The sequence below is a fragment of the Brachyhypopomus gauderio genome, chromosome 14, assembly GCF_052324685.1.
Source record: "Brachyhypopomus gauderio isolate BG-103 chromosome 14, BGAUD_0.2, whole genome shotgun sequence".
NCBI lineage: Eukaryota > Metazoa > Chordata > Actinopteri > Gymnotiformes > Hypopomidae > Brachyhypopomus > Brachyhypopomus gauderio.
Genome location: NC_135224.1, coordinates 7,282,345 through 7,305,182, shown reverse-complemented (window position 1 = coordinate 7,305,182; position 22,838 = coordinate 7,282,345). Strand labels below are relative to the sequence as shown.

At 42.5% G+C, this 22,838-nt stretch overlaps 1 protein-coding gene and 1 long non-coding RNA gene across 8 annotated transcripts in view; one reads left to right on the top strand and one right to left on the bottom strand.

Moving 5' to 3' along the window:
* The window catches only part of lrch4 (leucine-rich repeats and calponin homology (CH) domain containing 4), a 40,182-nt gene extending 27,712 nt beyond the window's left edge, over positions 1-12,470 (bottom strand). For all 3 annotated transcript variants that reach the window (XR_013120934.1, XM_076972882.1, XM_076972881.1), the window contains exon 1: positions 12,060-12,470. Coding sequence is in view for 2 of the 3 variants with exons in the window: in XM_076972882.1 (XP_076828997.1) it covers positions 12,060-12,231 (172 nt within the window). In the remaining variant the exon portion in view is untranslated. The remainder of the gene's footprint in view (positions 1-12,059) is intronic.
* Positions 12,471-13,709: 1,239 nt separating this feature from the next.
* LOC143475073 (uncharacterized) lies at positions 13,710-21,161 on the top strand. 5 transcript variants are annotated; one of them, XR_013120924.1, is made up of 7 exons: positions 13,710-14,347; positions 14,641-14,762; positions 15,135-16,623; positions 16,793-16,863; positions 16,952-17,001; positions 17,084-17,295; positions 21,129-21,161. It is a non-coding gene; the product is annotated as an uncharacterized LOC143475073 (long non-coding RNA). The 5 variants fall into 5 exon arrangements; XR_013120923.1 differs by lacking the exon at positions 21,129-21,161 and adding an exon at positions 17,404-17,760; XR_013120922.1 differs by lacking the exon at positions 21,129-21,161 and having other exon boundaries at positions 13,713-14,347; positions 15,135-15,441; positions 16,571-16,623; positions 17,084-17,760.
* The last annotated feature ends 1,677 nt before the right edge of the window (positions 21,162-22,838 follow it).

Genomic DNA, 22,838 nt, shown 5'->3' with positions numbered 1-22,838 from the left:
GGGACGTGCTGTCTGTTTCAGTAGTGGACAGTGAAGGGACGTGCTGTCTGTCTCAGTAGTGGACAGTGAAGGGACGTGCTGTCTGTCTGAGTAGTGGACAGTGAAGGGACGTGCTGTCTGTTTCAGTAGTGGACAGTGAAGGGCGTGCAGTCTGTCTCAGTAGTGGACAGTGAAGGGCGTGCAGTCTGTCTCAGTAGTGGACAGTGAAGGGACGTGCAGTCTGTCTCAGTAGTGGACAGTGAAGGGACGTGCAGTCTGTCTCAGTAGTGGACAGTGAAGGGACGTGCAGTCTGTTTCAGTAGTGGACAGTGAAGGGACGTGCAGTCTGTTTCAGTAGTGGACAGTGAAGGGACGTGCAGTCTGTTTCAGTAGTGGACAGTGAAGGGACGTGCAGTCTGTCTCAGTAGTGGATAGTGAAGAGACGTGCAGTCTGTTTCAGTAGTGGACAGTGAAGGGACGTGCAGTCTGTTTCAGTAGTGGACAGTGAAGGGACGTGCAGTCTGTTTCAGTAGTGGACAGTGAAGGGACGTGCAGTCTGCTTCAGTAGTAGACAGTGAAGGGCGTGCAGTCTGCTTCAGTAGTGGACAGTGAAGGGACGTGCAGTCTGCTTCAGTAGTGGACAGTGAAGGGACGTGCAGTCTGCTTCAGTAGTGGACAGTGAAGGGACGTGCAGTCTGTTTCAGTAGTGGACAGTGAAGGGACGTGCAGTCTGTTTCAGTAGTGGACAGTGAAGGGACGTGCAGTCTGTCTCAGTAGTGGACAGTGAAGGGACGTGCAGTCTGTCTCAGTAGTGGACAGTGAAGGGACGTGCAGTCTGCTTCAGTAGTGGACAGTGAAGGGCGTGCAGACTGTCTCAGCCGAACAAGGCAAACATCAGTGGCAGACCTCCTGAAATCACCCTTAAATTATCGTTTTGGTCAGAACTCCGTGAGCTATAGTTCTGTTGAAACTCAAGGGGCTTCAAGTTACCTTTCACTTTTCGTGTGCATGTGGGAATGCACGCAGACGTGTGTGTGTGTGTGTGTGTGTGTGTGTGTGTGAGTGACTCTTGCACAGCAGATGCCCTGACATCTTAAGTTTCACTAGAGAGAAGTAACTAACAAAAAAAATACCCACATAAGCATGACACTGAAAGAGAAAAGGAAGGGGCGGGGCAGACAGAGACAAGGAGATGGGGGGGAGGGTAAACATGGGGGGGGGGGGGGGGGGACCTGCCACCTCTACACAAGACGCACGCACGCACGCACGCACACACACACACACACACACACACACACACACACACACACACACACACACACACACACACACACACACACACACACACACACACACACACACACACACACACACACACACACACACACACACCAAGCTGGATTAGGTAGAGCAACTCAAGCATTCACCCTCTCTCTCTGTGCTCCCCAAATAGATCCACATATGCAGACTTATGGGAGTGTCTGTGCCTGGACACTAATCATGTACCACCAAACCCAATTACGCCACACATCTCTTGATACTAACCTTCTACCTCAGGCACTGTGGGTGTGTGTGTGTGTGTGTGTGTGTGTGTGAGCGCACACGTGTGTGTGCATGTCCGGTTCACAAACCTGATGTGTCAAGCATTGAGTCACTGTCGGTAGGGGGGGACAGAGAGAGCAGGGGGCGAGTGAATTACAGCACCATGACAATAGCAGAGAAAGCATGAGAAGGACTGAGAAGAGAGAGAGAGAAGAAAAGGAGAGTGTGAAGGACTGAAGAGAGAGAGAGAGAGAGAGAGAGAGAGAGAGAGAAGAGTGTGAAGGGGACACACAGCCCAGCAGCGTGACTCAGCCCAACTCTCTCATTACGCAGAGACAAACACAGATCCAATAACAGGGATCCAATGATGAGGTTGGTACTTCTTATTAAGTCAACTTTCAGATCAGATTTTGCAGATTACCGCTACCTTATATTCCCCTCCGGCAGGTTATTTGAACTGAATAATGCCAACAAGTGGATGAATCAGTTCGTTAGTCCTCTGGCTCTCGCTGGGAAACCCCCTGTACCTGCAGCTCGGTGTTTTCAACCAGGACGCTAACTAATTATCAAGACACAACAAATGACAAAGTACCACCACCAAAACTACGTACACTACGTACAGAATGGCCCGACCTGTCATCCCAGTTCTTAAAAGAACAGGCTAGCACATACTGAAGCCACTCTATCATACCACCAAAAGACAGATTATGTCAGATGGCACAAATCTCACAAAACAGGTTGGATAAAGGAGCAGCGAATATCAGCGGATTGTAGCCAAGAGAGACACGGTTACACTGGGAGTGCCCCGTTCTGCCTGTCAGAAGGCCAGGCTGTCCCGCAGAGCCATAGGGACGGGATGTTATCACCTGACAGAGGATGCTTCCCCTGCGGTGGCCACACGGACATCTCCCTCTCTCCACCTCCCTCCCGCGCAGAAAACGTGACCTCGGCCTCCGCGGGTGTTGACGATAAAGCAGAACTCTGAGCACAGAGCAGCCATTGTCTTCGACACGAGCGAGGGCATCCACTTGTAAGCGGCCCCACTTCAGCGGCAGCGCACAGTGAAGTGTGTGTGTGTGTGTGTGTGTGGGGGGGGGGTATCACATTACTTATTTTTTACCTCTTTCTCCTGACGCCGTCTTCTGTTCCAGCCTCTTAATGCTAAAAACACTCAATACGAAGCCAGTTCGTCATGTGCAGAAACGTCAGTTGTGACAGGGGTGTGCGTTTTTCTGGGACATCAGAAGGGCTGATGTTTCAGAAACATGGACGCCGTCTTGGGGGAACCCTGCTCTCTGGGTCTCCGCAGAATACGCAAAACTCAGAACCGGAGCCACAGCGCAGGCCGACATGCTCCGCGCTCACTCACGTGAACGGTTGTGCCACACGTGTACCACGCTCACCCACGTGAACGGCTGCGCTCCACGTGTGCCACACGCACCCACGTGACTGTGTTCATCTCCACTGCAGTCACCACCCACTCGATGCCTCCCTCCAAACTTCACTCTTTCATTCACACTTACAACATTTTAGAACATAAAATCCTGAGTCTGTATAAACAACCACACCAGGATTAAACCATCAAAAGCGTACCTCACCAAGCACGAGTGTGGGGGATATTAACACGTGAGCTCTAAAATATTCCAGTACTAACTGCAGCACGGTGGCATTACTGCTAGCGAGCATGGGGTTATGGAGTCTCGTCACCATAACAACGAAACCAGCAAGTGCCAAAACAATGATGAGGCTGTGCTACAGACCACGGTGGCCTCTCACACACACGGCGCGCTCCATTTTAGTTCATCACAAAAACCAAGTAACCTCTGTGACTCTGATAATGGTGGAAAACAAGAGAGTTCCCCTTTTCGGGGCATGATGAGATGTGCCAGCTGTAAATGAGAAACAGAGCATCTTCAGAAAACCTGGGCTCATGCCTCCTGGCCAGCAGCACAAAGCCGAGAGCTGGAACCACATCACTGCTCACGACTACAGGGCCATAAAAGCAGGTTCAAAGAACGCCATGTTTTAATGGGGCGCTGCTATGAAACTTGGAAACGCTTCAAAGGGGAGTTCACCTTAATTCCCGTTTGACTGCTTATAACTGTTTATTGGTTAATTTCTAGGCAACTCGGACAGTTTTTGTATCAATTACCTAAATAATTACTTTAAGCTGTTTCAAATAACACTACTCCCCATCCCAAGTGAACTCAATGTCAAATGTTCAATGTCAACACAAATTACACACAATGTAGCTATGTCTTGGCTGGTGGACATCAATGCTTCTATAATGTCAGTTTTTCTTTCTTTCACTCACTCTCTCTCTGGTGTATCAATCAGCTGTGATGGAACTTCTTCCTGGGAGAGTGTCTACGGTGCTAGTAGCTAGTATTCACCAAGTTGTTAGGCAAACAACATTTATAGAGGCGTGTTTACTGAAGAGTGCGTGATGGAGATTTTCACACAGGTCACTACAAGCACGGTATGGACATTCTTTATCAATTTAAACCATATTCTAGGAGTCATATTCTTTGGCCCAAAGTTCTGTCTGTTAAAGGAAAAGAGCGAAAACAAACTTGCATTTGATCTAGATGGAAAATTTCTATAATGCATGTTGTTGATCACTGAACTAGCTAAATAGCAACAGTTACTAAAACAAATACTTCCAATGAGAATGCAATTTCCTGCTTATAAACCAATCACAGTTGAACAGTTTGTCTCACCTTCAGCATCTCAAAACTATGAGCCACAAATAAGAAAATACACCAATCCATTAACCAGTGAGATAACAAAAATGATCACACAAATCAATTACCATACATTATACCACAGTTAGTTCCGACCCTACAATGTGATTGGCTGAGAGGCGATCTAGGAGTGCCAATATTACACGTTATAGCACTGTAACCGAAGCTCTCCATGTATTACTCCGCCACATACAGGTAACCTAGCAACGAAGCAGCGTTTACAAGCCAAACAGCGCAACTACAAACAAGCAGCAACATTATCAAAATGAATTACAGGGAGTTTGTTAAATGTATTGGCGTCGAATGCATTTGTTTCGATCTGAAACTGGAGGATGAAGCTATAAATGACCAGCCTGATTCCTCCAATGAGCCAAGGTTTGTCACGCTTACAAACAATGATTTGGATGAGCTAGAAATGCAGAGAAACGAAGTTAATACCGTAAAACAAACGTCCTGGGCTCTTAATGTATTTACATCCTGGTTAAGAAGCAACAACATTGCAGTCGATTTTAGTATTATCAACAAAAATGAAATGAATCAGCTTTTACGATGTTTTTATGGATCCGTCAGAAATGTGAAGCAAGAGTTATATAGCATCAGCAGCTTCGTTGGTTCAGAGCTAGACTGAACAAACCTCCAATCAGCCGTGGATGGTCAATAATTGTTGTACTTTATTGTATTAATAAATACAACTTTATCAACAGTTGTTTTTGTGTATACTTACCTCTATAATATTTATTGGGTAAGGCTGTTCCAGTGTTGTGTAAGTTTAGCAGCGAGCCATTGAATGGAACTATTTTAACTGGCGGAGTGTTTTTAACCAAACAGGTCGTATTTTCTCGTCCTCTTTAACTCAAAATCTTTCAATAAACAGCGATAATTGAACTGTGGTATAATCGCAATAATACACTCGAGGTTCGTGGTATAACGTGTAATATTGGCACTGCTGTGCTGATCTACGAAACTCGGCCTGCGGCCTCGTGCCTACGACCGCAGCACAGCAGTGCCAATATTACACGTTATAGCACGAACCTCGAGTGTATTATTGCTTCATAGAATGATAATTCATCTGATCATGATTTGTCATTGGTGGTGAACAAACAAAACAAAATCGTGATACTAAATATTGATAAAAAAAAAAAAAAAAAAACGAAAAAGAAAAACATCTAGAAAATGTGCAAGACATGTGATTTTGGTTCAAGCTGCTCTGTAAATAAATGTGTGTTGTTCAGACATACAACACGCCAAGCTTCAGTGTTCACTGATGAAATTCCAGCTTAGATTAAAAATGCCACCCACACCCATCACCACCATGCCTGCTCATCCACCCAAAACACCCCCCCCCCCCCCACACACACACACCACCCTGTCTAGGTTCTCAAACAGGAGGTGCTGAGAGCACCATCTGGACACACCAAAGTCAAGCCAGCAGGGGAGGAGAGAGCTTTTAGTTACATAAGAGAACAGACCAGCGTTTATGATTCGCAGCCATCAGAACCCAGGATCCTTCAGCCTTTCACTCTACGGCAGCTGGTGCGCAGCAAAGCGGGCTCGTGTGTAGGCTAGCGGTGTTGCTACGTTAACAGAACAGTACACAGGACAGACCAGGAAAGCCGAAACCTTCCGAGAGGATTTAGATGACGTTCAGAGTTTCATTCATCTGCTTGCTCAATTTCCTTTCTTGCTTCAACCATTTTCTTTCACTACTTACACTACTTGGTGAGGGGGGGTCATGGTGTCAAATGTAGATATGTAGGTACCGGATTTTAGATTTCTGGCTTTGACGCACCAACAAAATGGGCCCAACGCCTTCACTGGGTGGAGGAGCGAATTTCTGTGTCTGCCGTTTCTCTCTCCCACAACAAGCCTAATCTGCTACAACACAGAACAGAAGCGCAGGTTCATCAACTGAAAATCCTCCACAAGAGGATTCTGTTCCAAGCCAATTTGCCAATTAGCTCACTCAGGCAGAATTAGCCAGTGGGTCATGCAACATTACGACAGGACTTTTACTTTATGAACAGGGCAGATGCATCATACTCTAGAACGGGACAGTGGTGTCTCTGGAGCTGGTCCAAACGAGTCCAAATCCTCACTTAAAACCAAAGTTGGACCATCTAGACTGGTGTGGTTTAAGGATCTAGGAGAGCTCTTCCTGGATTACTCTTTCTGCTTCTCACACGGTCGATAAGAAAGGTCGCTCACAGCAGGTGGATTCTACTGTGAATGATGGACAGACACATTCTTAAAGTGACTCAACTCTACCTTCCGATATGAGTCAGATGAGTGTTATGGTAATGTTGATGAACTATTTGGAACATTTAGCTGGTCAACCCACAATACTTAAATAAGGTTACTGCACACATAGGCAACAATGAATTTCATTTCCAAATTACCTAACCTACAAGAAGGCCAAACTGTGAATGGCTGTGCCATAGTATGTTTAACAGCCCACTACAGCTAACCTACATCAGTGCTACTGTTTCTCCAAACATCATGAACAGCTCGTTCACACTGATGCATGGCGTCTTATACTCCAGTCAGCCAAGGACTAGAAGACAAATGTTCCCACTTGACACGGTTGTCAGCATATTGTTTCTTAAGTGAGAATGTTTCTACAGATGTTCATTGAGAGATTGTCAGTTGAAGTATTTTTTAATCTGCATAAATTTAAGTTCAATTTGATCATCCATTTTAGGGGGGGGGGGGTACTGAGGTTGCTCTGGGGTTTTTTTTTTTTTTTTTTTTTTTTACCTTTTCCTGTAACAAAACAGGTAGTGAAAGCACCTCCATCAGGGATTTATTTGCTGAAAAAATCCAGTAAGGCCTTTTTTTAAAAATCCATTAGTTGACCGTGATTTCAGATCCAGTTCACTCCTGCTGATCAGTTTACATCCCGTTTTTAACACCCAGAAAATAGTTTGCATTCATTCTACCCTTTCAGGTACTGCTGGGAACCTGTTATTGCTATGAGGAAACAAGGCTGTTTTGTACAGGTCTGCTGGCAATGGCAGAAAACTGAAGTAGCCTTCTGAGCAGGATTAACAGTGTGACATAAACTGAACAGTAGTGCTATGCTGGGGTTTATGTGCTAGGCTAGGAATCTGACAGAAGGGTCATTTCCCCTCTATTTCTGTTTGAAATTATATGTCAAGACAACTGTTATGCATTTATCCAGCATCCCCTGCAGTCAAGTTCACATAATGTATTTTTAATACTCCTCTGAAACTGTGAGGGATTTTCTGAACCATCTGTTGACTTTTCAGAGAGAGTGAGTGAGGGAAGATAGAGACACAGAGACAGACAGAGAGAGAGAGAGAGGGAGAGAAAGAGAGAGAGAGAGAGAGAGAGAGAGAAAGAGGTGGTGAGTATGTAAAGGGGGGGTTATAAAGCAGAAGCTCTAGAGGGAGAGCCCACATCCGCTTCCGGCAGAAGCATAAAAAGGAAATGCAAGTTTGAAGGAAAGCAACACAACACACTCGCACACACTACACACTACTCAACTCACACACATACACCACACACACTACTCAACTCACACACATACACCACACACTACTCAACTCACACACATACACCACACACTACTCAACTCACACACATACACCACACACTACTCAACTCACACACATACACCACACACTACTCAACTCTCACACATACACCACACACTACTCAACTCACACACATACACCACACACTACTCAACTCACACATACACCACACACTACTCAACTCACACATACACCACACACTACTCAACTCACACACATACACCACACACTACTCAACTCACACACATACACATCACTAACACATAAACTGCTCGCTACGCAGTGGCACTTACACACCGCACACTACACCACTGTGTGTGGCACTTGCACATACACACAACACACTGCACAACTGTGTGTTGCACTCAAAAAACACAAAAAACACACACACCACTGTGCTGGTTCACAAACACACATCTGACTATACCTGTTCATATGTGGTTCAGAAAGAAATGCACAAGACCCAGACTCCAGAAACAACACAGATCTTTAATGAAAGTCACCACCCAACTCTAGCAGCCAGATAGCTTAAAACAGGACCAACAGCACTGCCTGTCATTTCAATACAACTTTATTCATCCTGAAACAATCCTCTTCGATAATTGCACTCTTACATATTGGAAAATAGGCAGGCAGAAACAAAGGAGGCAGCCTATAGTGTACGAGATCATGAAAGGATGCAACGAACCCAAATCTCTTTCAACAACACTTTCAGTTTGTGGCAGCTAAACAGTGTGAACATTTTCAACTAGACTTTCATGTCATGTCACCCTGATATGATTATTACATTGGCATAAGAAGAACCACAATACATCGGCCACAGTCTTCCAAGGGAGTTACTGTCCAGCCTTTGTGAGCGTCCTTCACCTCCTTCTGCACAGTCAGCGTAGCGACAATCCAGAAGGTTCTAGATCGTTTGCAGTGATTCAGAGCTGTAATCTCAAGCAGGCTGAGTAAGCTCCTCACTGCTTACATAGTCCACAGTTAACACTATGTGGCCTCCAGAAGACTGGAAGAGCAGCCAGGCAGAGTTCATTACTGTCCCTGCTCCATGGCGAAAGCCCCAGCCGTTTGTGTTTAGCAACCCTTTGTATGAATGGGGAAGTATAGCCTGACATTTCCAAGGGTGGCGTGAATTTAATGCCAGAGGTCTCGGTTTAACACTCCTACCACTCGTACGCTGTTAGCAAGTTAAAAGGCTATAAAGAAAATGGAAAAGTTGCATTTTAAGAATAAATTAGGATTAGAACTAAACGAATTGACAGGGTGTGCAGATTAACAGCCACTATAATGTCCAAATGCATTTAAGCCTATTTGCTGATACTAATGTGTTTCAGATTTACTGTGCACATATATTAGGGGGTTCTAGACTAAAAGTATAAAGCTAAACATACAGAGAGATACAGAGAGAAAGTGAGAGGGTGAAACATAACTGCAGTAAAGAGGAAATGCTGAGCAATGGACCTCAAAAGAGAGCAAGGGGTAGATTAAAAGCAGGACACAGACCCCGTAGGACACAGACCCCGTAGGAGGAGGTCTTTTAGAAATGGGATTCCAGTCAAGGGGGAGGTAAAAGGACATCACAATGGGAGCAGCCCACAAGCCCATTTCACGGACCCCTCTCCCACCCTACCCATCCTTCTGTCCTCCCTCTCTCTCCCCCTCCCTCCCTCATCAGCTGCTGCTGCTGAGCTTAGCTCGGGAATGGAGTGTGCGTGTCCCTCTAACTCTCCCGCATTCTCACTCTCTCGTTATCGAATGCTTCCTATGAATGAGTGACTCTGTTGTTGTGGGCTACATGGCTCATGCCCCAGGCGTGGTCACAAGTGTATGGGAGCCAGGGAGACACAAATATTTATGAACTGACAGACCGACCAACACACACACACACACACACACACACACACAGACGTGTGATTACAGTACCTCTGCTTTGATCTTTATCTTTTCATCTTTCCCTGCTTCAGTCATTTTCCTCTGGCCGAACTCTTCCAGCAGTTATTCACTTAGCCTTCTATTTTTTTCTACCCATTACTGCCTCTCCTCAGTGTATTTACTTATTTTTATCCAATTTCTGTCTCATTTCTTTTTTTTTCCATTTGTTCCACAGCGTTCCTGTATCAGACCTGACTACACCCCACTTCTTTGGGGATTAGCCTATCTAGCATTATTGTTGCTACAAGCACAAGTCAATACTCTTTAATATTAATGTACAGCTTTATTATTAATGCCCAGAAGCTGCCAGATTGCAGACTCGGACAGAGAGGTCTATTTTAGGGGTTCAACGTTATGAAACCAAGCTTTGTTTGCCAGCACAGCCTGTATAGCTGAACCTCTGGCCTTCCTGGGGGAAGTTTGTTCATACTGCAGAGATATCTTCAGGGGAAAGAAAGGGAGTGTGTGTGTGTGTGTGTGTGTGTGTGTGTGTGTGTGTGTGTGTGTGTGCACACGTGTCAAGAGTGTGCTTGCATGACGCGAGTGGAGTGAAAGGCCAAAAAAGAAAGAAAGCAAGCAAGCAGACTGGGCCCCATTCTCCTTGCACCCATATGCTGGCAGCCACATGGACCTGCAGGCTTTAGATGGTCTTCACCACACCCTCACTGGCCTCTGCACTAGCTAACTCGACCCTACTGCCTAGCCTATAAACAGATACTTTCACTAGTTTTACGAGGCGTGTGAATACACAGGTGCCATTTTGGAGTGCAAACGTCCAGGGTTATGGGAGGACAGGGATGAACGGACAGATCTAGGATGGTGGGGGAGGACTGAGCATTACACACTCAACGAAACGTCCCACGTCTGCCTACTGAACACCAGGGTTGAGCCCGACAACCCATCACTTTTATTAAGCTAAGAAAAAAAAAAGCCCAGCAATTAGCTTCAACCTGAGGGATAGCACATGTTTACGCCAGGAGTCATTATATAATTATGTCGAAGAGATTGATCCAATGTGGAACAGAATGCCTGAACGTGGGAAAGTAGCTACAGCCAATCAGACAAGTCAACCCGACACGACGATCAGGAGAAACCAGGGTGTGATTGTGGCGCTGCTCCACTGATGGTGTTGTAATCTAGGTGTCGGTTTTTTTGATTGAGGGCAGTGTTGCCAAAGGAACATGGCAATCTCTGTGCCAACGTTTAGGATGTTGCCAGAGGTAATTCACACGATTACGCATTTAAGAAGCCTGCGTCTGAAACAGTGACAAGTTGAGCTTTGCTCTTGAATCATTGACTGGTCTATCAAGTTGCTGTATCAAACAAAAATGGCAGGTAATGGGCACTTTGTTAAACTGGACACTACATACTCAAAATATAATGCCATGTCATACCATATCCCCCCTAATGGTGTGCGGTTTGTGAGTGTTAGGTTTTTCACATCATCTGCATTATTTAGATAAACTGGAAAAGCGTTCCTTTAAAGAGGAACTACGTGAATTAACTAAAGTCATTTCAAAGGAAAGAACGATAAACGATAGTGAATCAGGACTTGGATACAAACCATTTCTTCCATTAAGGAATCAATAGTCCCTAAAACAAGCTAAACACAAACGTATAGGAGTAATAATTTGTCCTCGCACTGCTTATAAACACTTCCTCTTTCCACACAGCCCTACGCATGAGTAGCAGATGTTTTTGTCTTACAAGCATCTTGGGTTGTACTGGTGAGAAGATACCAAGATGTCCTTCAGTGGTTCCCTCTACTTCAAAGCAAGACATCAGGACATCTTTGCTCAGTGTGCTCGCAGGGGTCCAACATCTGCATCCTAGTTATCAGTTTTTGGACATCTAACAGCTGAATTAAAAAACCCCAGTGTGGTTGCCAAACTCATGAAGTGTTGTTACACAGAACTGGGCAGCACGATGGTTATATCTAGACTTCACAACCTCCCACTTCTTTAAAACAACAGGAAGGGGACAGAACAGCCAAACGAACCCACCTAACCACCACAGACAACTCAGATGTTTTGAATATTGCGATAAACTAAAGCAGAATAAAAGTAGTAAGGACAGGCAGCGCTCAACTTATCCCACCTAGTTCATCTGAACTTCCGCACGGTCGGTTAACACTATCGGGTCCCGGGGGCCGACGGGGCCGATGAAGGAGAGATAAAGGCCGAAGGGGGAGCAGGTGAACGCCGGGCGGACAAAGGGACGCGGGCTCCAGCTAACGGACACGTCCTCCTTCTGTTTTTGTGCGTTTTATTTCCTCTAAAACCTCCAGGTCGCGGAGTCCACTCACCTGCGTGTGTAATGTCGGACAGGTCGTAGTTCTTGGCGGTGCGGGGAAACTCCTTGAGTTTGCGGTGAGACAAGACGAGCGCCCCGCTCAGCGCCGCCTCCTCCAGCGACTTCTCCACACTCCTGCTGGCCGCCACGGTCGCCGGCAGCTGGGCTCCATCCCCGGCGGCCATCAAACACCACTAATCCCCCTCCGAGCGCCGACTTTTTTTTATCTTTCAAACATATAACCCGCGCCTAAACTTTCGTTTCGTTCCGGGTTTTTACTTTAATAGCGGTTTCAACGCGCGGCGAATGCGTTTTTGGTAATAAAAATAGCGTATCCAGCGTAGAGGAGTTAAATGAAAGTTAACCGAGGAGGTTTCCGTGTGGCGTTAACTGTCAATCTGGTCGCGAGGCTGCAGCGCGAGACGTGAGGAGGGAAGGGGCGTGGCCTCAGACGGAGTATACACGACACACGAGACCGAAGCGAGGGTTGCCCTATAATATAAACGCAATAATAAAAAAATTGCTTTGAAAAGCTGTTTTAGAGCAAAAGAAATGGGGGAAAATAAATGTAATAGACAAAAAAAGTTCAAAGTCGGAAGAGTTTGGTGCAAATTAATCTACTTTGGCTTTATCTTATGTTGTAAATGTGCCTTCCATGACTATTCAATAACGTTGCTTTCCATAACAAAAACCTCAACCATCTGTCAGTCTGCTTGGGCACACTACGTTTTTATTTCAACATGCATTGACCTCTGTACGTCATACGTTTATATTTCAACATACATGGCTAAAGTATGTGCTGTTTAGAACAAGGCCTGCCACATACGCTAACTTGCAACTTTATTAACCTAGGCTATTTCTTTATTAATTAAAACACAGATCTAATAGATTAATTAATAATAATAATTAATATAAATTATTAATGATTTTGTAGTTATACAGTTGCATAGTGTAAAAGAACTTTAATTAATGTAGTTTGTCTGCAACTATTTACCCTATTCGTCAATGGCCAGTTTTGGTTCACAGGACCACTGCTGACCGGATATTATTTGGGTCATGCACTTTTCATAACAACAGTCCCACTGACACAGTAGTGACATGGTAGTGGGTGTTTCGCTGATAGGAAAGAATGAAGCACAGCGTTGTTGCTGGGGTTTTGTACATGGTTGAGCTCAGCCATTGAAACTCAAAAAAATTATTACCCTAGACCTATACAGCTTCCAGTTTTTCTTCTTTGAACTTTATTGAAACCACTGGGTTTGCCGGTTTGTTTGTTTTTCATTATTTAACAATAACCAGTGGAGATTTTTGCATTGTTGTGCTGCGTATTCCACTAATGGGATGCAGTCCCAATAAAGTCTGTAAGTACTTGGACAGCGATGCAGTTTTTGTGATTTATATTTACAACATTTGGCAGAAGCCCTTTTCTAGAACGACTTACAGAAATCCGTGAGAACGGCAATGGTCAATGTCAGGGGCGAGGCTAGGGTATTTTTAGTGGTGCTAGAGCACCACCGTGAAGTTGCTTAGCACCCCCTGGCTCAACACATTTTTAAAATATTATATTATGCAAAAAACTTGCTCTGCACCTGCGCAATACTTTGGTATTGTGCCTCTGTGAGCACTGGGGGCTGGGCACCCCTAAAGACCAGATCCTAAAATCGCCCCTGGTCAATGTTAAGAATTCTATCAGGTTCAAGCTATGACTAGAATGGAAAAGAAAACAGTAAACATTCCTAAAAGTGCATAATTAAATGTGCAGCGAAACTGTGAGTCTTCAGTCTTAGTTTGAAGTTTTAGTATTTCAGGGATGCCAACAGCTAGGGGAAGTTCATTCTACCATCTGGGTGCCAGGATTCAGAAGAGACCTCCTTGTTTTGAGGGATGGTTCAAGTTGTTGTACCAGGGGCTGTAAGTACGGTGGCCGAGAAGGGCAAAACAAGTTTACATTTTAGGAAACAAATTTACAAAAATACAAAAAACGAATTTACAAGATGCGAAATACTTTTACCAGCTACTGAAACAAATTTACAAACGGCGAATCTGACAGGAAAGGGTAGGTACAAAACAGGAAGTACTTGTTGCTGAACTTTGTGTCAATCAAACTTGTTTGCGGGGATAGAGTGAGTGGCGTTAGCGGCAGACAGTCAAGATTAGCAATGTTTTGTCCATTTTGCGGAACCCATTTTAGCCAGTTGGCAAGTTTTTGTTTTTCATGTGGGAAGTCTTTGGAGTTTTTAAAAGAGCAGTCAGAAACCGATGCTACATCAATGTCTAAACCACTTGGAAATGTTAATGACAGTAAGTGTAACACTAGCTAGCTAGTAATGTAAACGCTAGTAATGTAAGGATATAATTGTAAATGCTAGCTAGCTGTCTTTAGCAGAGATGTTTTTTTATTCTATGCACTCATTTATTTGATTATAAAAGGGCTGCCAAAATATGAAGCCAGCTTGGCATAACAATTGGAACAAGAATGTATGTAAATCCTCTGACAGAAAAAACAATATTTTGTGGGAGAGCAGGAATCGGACAGATGTTATTTCGATTGATAACTTTCAGTTGAAAATGTTGATTAGCTCTATTTGTTCCAGCTGAACAGCCTTGCCCATCTTACAGACATTTCATGGAGTACAGAAACAGCAAATCAAAAGAAAGACAGGCCTTTAGCTGTGGGCCAAAGAGACGATCAAAACAAGAAAGGAGACAAGTTCAGGTAAGTTGCTCAACATGGATAGCTGCAAGAGAATGTGTTTACAGTTAGGTCAGGTTTTATCAGTAAACCAATTTGATTAAAAATGGTTAAAAATCCCAGGCCCATCGGCCGGCCTGGAACCCATCTAAAAATATATATCTATATGACTATTTTAAGCATCCAAGGTACCATATGAAAGCTTCTCTATTTTTCATTCCTTTGGGCCATTTTAGCATTAGTTACAGTCAAAAATAAAAATAACAACCACAGATTAGCTTACAAGGACAGATTTAATTATATAATATTTGTTACAGTATGAACGTTTGTATTGCTATTTAAATAGCTGTTGCATATAAAATGTACAGTAATCATATTCTTTGTTTATTTTGCTAGATAAACATTGGATTGATGGTACCACATGGATGTGACTTAAAACCTGTGAGAGGAAAAACACTCCCCTTACTTACTGACCCAGAGATAGAAGCACGTGATTTGCTGAAACAAGCTGTTCAGAAAATGAGGGTGTTTTACAAGGACATGGAAGAAGGACCATATGTCCTTTTGTATCCAGACTGCTCTGAGGTGGTCTATGTGCCTGGGACTGAAAGATCATTCACATTGGCTGGATAGAAAAAGGAAATTGGAAAGACATATTGCAGGATCACTTTGTTTGTGTGCCGGCAAAAACATTTTGGAGAAGGTCTGTGGATCTGATATAGTACTTTTTAATATACATAGTACTATTTTTGTGTATATATATATTAGTTGTGGGCCGTTAACGGCGTTAATGGCGGTTGTTAATTTGATACTCTTATCGGACGATATAAAAATTATCGCCGTTAATCTATTCTTAAAGTTGGGTTGGGAACTGGGTCAAAATGGATAAGCAAACTATGATGACTTTCAACTTGATAGTTTAGCTCGGCTGTATTCCTAACCAAATTGCACAGTAGGGGCGAGAACGAGTTTTTAAACCTGTGAATTACAAATCGTACGTGTTTTTACATGGATGCAGCCACGAAGTCGCCAGGTTTGCTTCATGGAAAATTCATTTTTAAGAACGTAAAGTGTTACCGGAGCGGAGCTCGGAGCGGCCGTTTTCTGCATGGTCCTAGCGCTAGATTCGTTGCTATTTAAATATTTCTTTTTAACCGTTAAAACTACAGAGGACCAAAACTGACTTTTGAAACTTATGGCCGTGAGGTTAAATGTACTAAATGTTGGCTTACATTTCAAATATCATGTTTAGCTGAATAAACATGTTATTTAATGTACAGTATGTAGGCTTACAAATTCATGTTTAACTGAATAAACCGTTGAACACGAGTAGCCTACATTTTATTGAGCATGTTTTATTTTTTCTTCAAGTATCAAAGTAGAACAGCTTCCTCAAGCAGTCATTGATGCATTTTGGAAACAGGAGATGAGCCCCTGGTCTAATGCACCCTCTGTATTAAGAAACCCTATCTCAAAAACTGACTTTTAGTTATTACTTGGGTAGCACGCATATGAGCCATTTTAATATAGATTAATCTAGATTAATCTAGATTAATTTCAAGATTTCAGTGAGACTAGGAGCAGAACTGAATTCAGTGAGGCTGACACTGTGGTGAGTTAACATTTTAAGCAAATTAGGAAAAAATATACTTAATCCTGAACACTGAATCTGAACTACAGTGTGCATCTCTATGGTCAGTAGTCAGTAGAGTGAGGATATGAGTGGAGGAGTGAGGTGGCTTTAATGAACTGGCTGGTCAGTATATGTGTCGTAAGAGAAGAACAGTACATACTACCTAATGTTTTTGTGAATTGTTTGTTTTTAACCTCAGGTTTTTAAACCCCAGAACCAAAGTACACCAAACAACAGACCCGAAGATGAAGTGTAAGTACTAACATGTAAACGTAAGTCATTTGTCAAAGATATTATATGTTGAGGTCACATGTTTGGAGCAGACCCTTAAATTTATGTTGAGACCAGTGCAAAATAAATGTGAAATATAACAATCAAGATTACCCTGTTGCACTAAACTAGTACTTTTGACATATTTCAGAGGTGCAGTAGGACTGATTCAGATTCTGATTCTGATGATGACGACATTCCTCTACAATAAATCTTGAACAGGTATTGAAGCAGGATTTAGTTAAATTTCTTTGCTTTCAGTTTTGTGTTGTGTTGGACATTTAGGTTCCTTTGTCAACTTATTTTTCAGATAGTAATATCTGATTCAGAGGACAATCTGGTCAAGTCTACTTGCTACAGGTAAGGAAAAAGAAAAATTATGATAACTCATTTTGTAAATCACTTAAAAAGTAGTGTAATATTTTTTTTTTTTGTAAAATAGCCATTTCTCTGCTAGCGCTTTCTCACCTGATGAGAACATCCTGTTCCGGCTCTCTGTCTTCGACGTGCTTTCCTTCGGGTCCACCTGCCGTCTACTGCGTGAGCTGAGCCTGGGCCGGCTACTATGGAGGAGTCTGTACTTTAAACACTCCGACGGCATTGTTCCTAGCAGCGACCATGAACACGACTGGAGAAGACTGACCGTCCTGAAGAGTGAGTTTGAGGGGGAGGAAAGGAAGTTTTCCTGGGGTAACTCAGTCAAAATGGGCCATCCATGTGTCAGTGGAATACGTGTGACCTGCCTCAATCCCTTGTGCCCAGAGAGCCAGGGCTTGATCATGCAGCGGCTAAGCAGGACAGCTGGTTCGGGCCGTAGAGGCTGCTCTTGGAACCGTGGTGGGAGTCACCAGTCTACCTTGACCCAGTCATTCAATTGTCCCGATGCACTAGGCTTCCGTAGGGTGGTGCCCATACTGGAACATATCCTTCTATTGGACCACATGGGCACTTTACTCAGTCTGTACAGACCTCGGGAAAGAGTAGCAAGGAGGAGACCTTGCCTTTACTCAGTACTGTGCCACCATGCCAAAGATGTAAGTGGAAAGAGAGAGAGAGAGAGAGAGAGAGAGAGAAATATTGAATTGTAGTAAAGTACAAAGCGTTTCCAGAGGAACAAGATGTTAGAAACAGACAGGGGTCCTTCATCAGCTGTCCAGGTAAAGTGCAAGCAGAAGCACTTTTCTTCTATAGCTGATGAAGGACCTCTGTCTTTGTGTACTTATAATATATATATATATATATATATATATATATATATATATATATATATATATATATATGTCAGTCAGGGAGTTGAATCTAGAGCGGAAATGCATTATGCAACGAGACAATGACCAAAAGAACTCCAGCAAAACTACCAAGGAATGGCTTAGATTTGCACTCTGGACTGGCCCAAAGTCCGAACCTTAATTCCGTAGAAATGCTGTGGCAAGATCTAAAGAAGGCGGTACATGCCAGATGTCCCTCCAATTAGGTGGTTAACAAACTTTCAAGCAGCACTAATATATACATATAGTGTGTGTGTGTATATGGATTTACAAAGATTGAGTTCCTGGATGATTCACCATTTCCAATGGCAAATACATGTTCAAACACACTGAAATGACCACTTCTGGATTCATACAATGAGTTAAGGACAAATATGGACTTTGGAATTCAGAATTCCCCCGGATTTACATGTTTTTAAACCATGGTATACCAAGGTGATAGATTTATATGTTTATGATGGAAAAAAACATAATGTTAAGCCTAAATGAATTATAAAATCTACTCAGTTAATGTCTAATCCATGGGTTAAAGCAAGAAATTTTCATTTGACTGAAAATATTTCCTAGCAAAAGACAATGCCAGCAATTACTGACAATGTGGTGTAGTTGGGTCAAGGCCTATTTTGCCTAATTCTACACAATAAACACATTTATAAAATATATTTATCTAAACAGCCTGTGTAAGGAGAGAAGACAGAATCTATTAAGTGACAAAATGCAACACCTGAGCAATAAATGTACATAAATGTTTATATAATGGAGTTATTTGGGGGTCCTCTTCCAGAAAATTATTTAAAAGATCAAGTCAAATTTAGTGAATCCTGGTGAGTTTTAAAAGGTATGAAGCTCTCTTGTTTTTATCAGATTCACTATCGCAAAAACATAAGCCGTAAGATTACCTGCTAAGTAGGTATGTTACAAAAATATTAAATGTCCAAAAATGGCAAACTAAATCACACCACTGGATAGAGCTTTTAAATACAAACAGAACACCACCATCCATGTTAAATTGGTTTAGAAATAAAAAAGTTGACATTTTAAATGGAAGAAATGCACCCTGCAAACATGACTTTGGTCATTGCGCTGAGGCGCGTGCGAAGTTACAAAATTGGAGGTGCACGACCTCGCGCGTCATGTTTGTGGAGTTCATACGAGATACCCGTCGCTGCAGAAGCAAAAGTCCAGGGGGTGGAACTGGATCTTAGATCCAATTCCTCCCACCATGGTGTTTTCATTCGTCTGACGTAATAACACTACATGGAGTTGTAGCCATTCCAAATCACCGCTGTCATCTTAAATTGCTATTCTTATTTACTCACATGCCGTTCATTTGTGAACAATCACGAATGTGAAAGTAGGTTAATAATAAACCAATTTTCATCTCGCTAATGCTAATAACTAGTTTCCTTTGGTGATTATACTAAATCTTGACTATTTCCGTTTGCAAGAACAACCACTGTTAAGTTTATCTAATCTAGGTGTCTAAGTAAGTGACGGTAAAAACTGATGTTAGAAGACGAACGGTTAGCTAAACAGAATACAGATGTATTAAATACTTATGTATGTTGTGTTCTTCATATTGGACATAAACTGTTAAATTAATTCGTGTTTGCTGTAGTTACTTAAAATTTGTAATGGTTGTGCTGTTCGCATGGACACGTCGAGGGGGGTTATTCAGTAGTGTGTGCAGGTAACGGCCATGATCCTCATTAACCAGTTCACTGAAAAACTTCACAACTAATATAATGCTATTTATATTTTCCCATCCATCTATAGATGCATATCACGGTTTTGAAAAAAGGACAGACGCTTTCAGTTGTGCAGTGCACTATTTGTTGCAGTAAATACCACTGTCCATTCTGCACACCTGAAGTGTACCGTCCTAACGAAAAAAGTAATTTTTATTAAAGGTTAAAAAAAAATGAAATAGTACATATTTAAGAAATGTACTGTACTTGATGTTGGCAATCACAAATCATTATTCCTGTCCACTTTTACGTTTTCTTGTAAACTTAAAAAAATGTGTATTGTTATTTAAATTACATTCAAAGAACATTTTGATCTTTAAACGGTAAAAGGGTGAATTTATTGGATTTCTATTTCCTGGTCGGAAAACGTAAGCGACACGTAGGAGTAGTTGGAGCTCCCTGGACTGACCAAAAGAAACTATGGACGGTGGGAGGAGTTGGATCTAAATCCAGCTCCACCCCCTGGACTTTTGATTCTGCAGCGACCGGTATTTGGTTCATACACCTTTATAACGTGGAATTAAAGCACTTGTACGTCACTGTCAAGGTCAATTTCAATATTTCCCAGCACGTTAAACTTAATACAGTTAAATATTTATACATATACTCGAAATGATTCGCTTTTTTATCACATTATTTAATGGTTGTTTATTTTCAAAACGCCCAATCTTAACGTCTTCACGTTCTCTCATGTTTCGTGCTGGAATTACAAGAAACTCGTATTTGTAATACAAGAGAACTGTTCAGTCAGACAGATGTGAAACGAAGTAGTTACAATTTCAAGCATGTTCAAGTACTTTAGCCTAAATTCCAGCACTCTTGTGCGGAGTGGCGCGGTCACTCGCGAAAGTATAATCCAGCCAGGCAGGAGGGAGGTCACTTTTCTATATAATGTCCAAAAATCTGAAGGTGGAATGAGCCGCAAGTCAATCAAATGACACTGCCGTCATCCATCCAGCGCTGATGATCCAGTGAGAGGATCATAATTCCTCAAAACAGATAGCGGGTGCGTGTGTGGTTTACGATGATTTGACGGATTTTTCCCCCAAAAAAAACCAAATGACGGAAATCCGTCGTAGTGACGGAGAACTTTAACCCATGGTCTAATCAGAACAATTACAGCTGTGATATGTCTTTGAGACAAAGGTACAGTTGTGATCAGGGGCGGACTGGGACAAAAAATCGGCCCTGGCATTTTTGGACCAGACCGGCCCACTCACACTCGATAACGCTTTTCACACTTTTCAGTTTTTTGAATGTGTATACCAACAGTTTACACTCTTTAAAACCATGTACCCTAAGCCATGCCATGAGTTTACAGGAATTAGTGAGAGTGAAATTAAATAATTTTTAAATCATTAAATACTTTCAAAAAGTTTTGTTTATTAACAGTATGAAAATGCATATTGAACCACTCCATCACAGTAATGAATGCAGCATTCATCCAACTGGGTGTGCCTATGTGTTTCAGGGAGGAAGACAAGAGAAAGAAAGAATAGAGATGAAAAATAAAGGATCAGATGCTAACTCTTCCAAGAGTAGTACTCAATAAATTGTGAACTTACCCAGTCAAAAGAATGAATGTATGTTTTTTTTTTCTCAACATAAGGAATTAATTATTGTTGTTTTATCAGAAAAACAGACACACAGCTGCATTGGCATAATACTGGCAAAAAAAATTGTCATTGTAAAAAATAAGATTTTCTTTAATTAGAGCCTACATTTTCTTTAGCCAGCTAGGCTAAATGCCCCCAAACACATCCAGGCGAAAAAGTAGCTAAAGCTAGGCTTACAAGTTAAACAATCAATGGCCTAATAACAAAATCAGAAAACTGCCCAGTAACTCAGTTTAATTGAATGGTGGCTTTAAAAATACACCTAGAAATACTGGATTTATGAAGATTTGTGAAGAGGCACACAGCAGCATTGGCATATGGCACAGGCAATAAACAAAATTACCATTTTAAAAAGTGTAATTTCCTTTAATTTCTGTACATTGTCCCTAAACACCTCCATAAAAGCTACCAAACATTTCCCCTTCCTACCAAGCATAGCCTTAGCCTAGCCTACTACTCACCCCACAAATATTAATAGTATAATAATGAAAATAGAATGCTGCCTGCTGAGTGACTTAGTACTGTTTTTGTTGGTGAATGGAGGTTTTAAAAGTGTTCTCACATTTAAGACTATTTAGTTCAGAATGGAAGACATAAAAGTACTAAAATAGGCTTATTTTCTCATACAGTGTACACAAAGTCTTATAATAGAGGTAAGGACGTTATTCACTTATTTTACCTTTTGCATTTACAATACAAACTAACTCGGCCATAGAACATTAGCCAAAATGATTTTATTGATGTTTTATCAATTTATCAGATTTGGCAAAGGGTTTGATTGCTTAACCCTACTCATTTTATAGCTGCTCTGAAAGGAGTCAGGCTTACCGCACGTTCAGTACATGTTTCTGTCCACTGGCCACCGCCACCACTGTCATCAGCCACGGGAGCTGATGAAGGCCCTGCTGTGGCAAACATTTGAGTAATTTTTATACATTTGGCAGCGTTTACTTGAAGTTCAAGCTTCTTTTTGTCGTAGTTTCTCTGCACCTCCTTTGCGCTTTTTCTCCATCTCAGATACTCACATACGTTATGTTAATCAACGTTAGATTGCACTACGCACCGGCGCATGGAGGAGGGGGTGTTTGATGATATGATTGGTACAGCTCTGTGTCAGTAAAGAAAATAACCAATGGGCTGCATACCAGCGTGTTTAAGGACCGGTAAACTCTCGCGCTGACTTTTTTTTGCCAAATGCATTATGCAGGCAGCAGGAGCATCGCGAAAGGTGTGTTAATGTGATTCGCCAGACAAGTGTCAATCAGCCAGCCTCCATCTGAATCGGCCCACTGATCTACTTGTTTTATGGGCCGGTCAGACCAATATATAAATAGATTAAAAAAGTGTCAGGACTGTCGGCCCAAATAGCACGTCGGCCCACCGGGAAAATGCCCGGTATGCCCGATGGCCAGTCCGTCCCTGGTTGTGATGCAGTCTCCCAGTTGCTTGGCTTTTGTAGCTGTCTGTGTTCCATCACAAAGTCCAAGTACTCCTGGATGTTTGGGTCACCACATGGATTAACCGTCTGTCTTAACTCAGGAAAACCATCCAATTCTGTCTGTTCA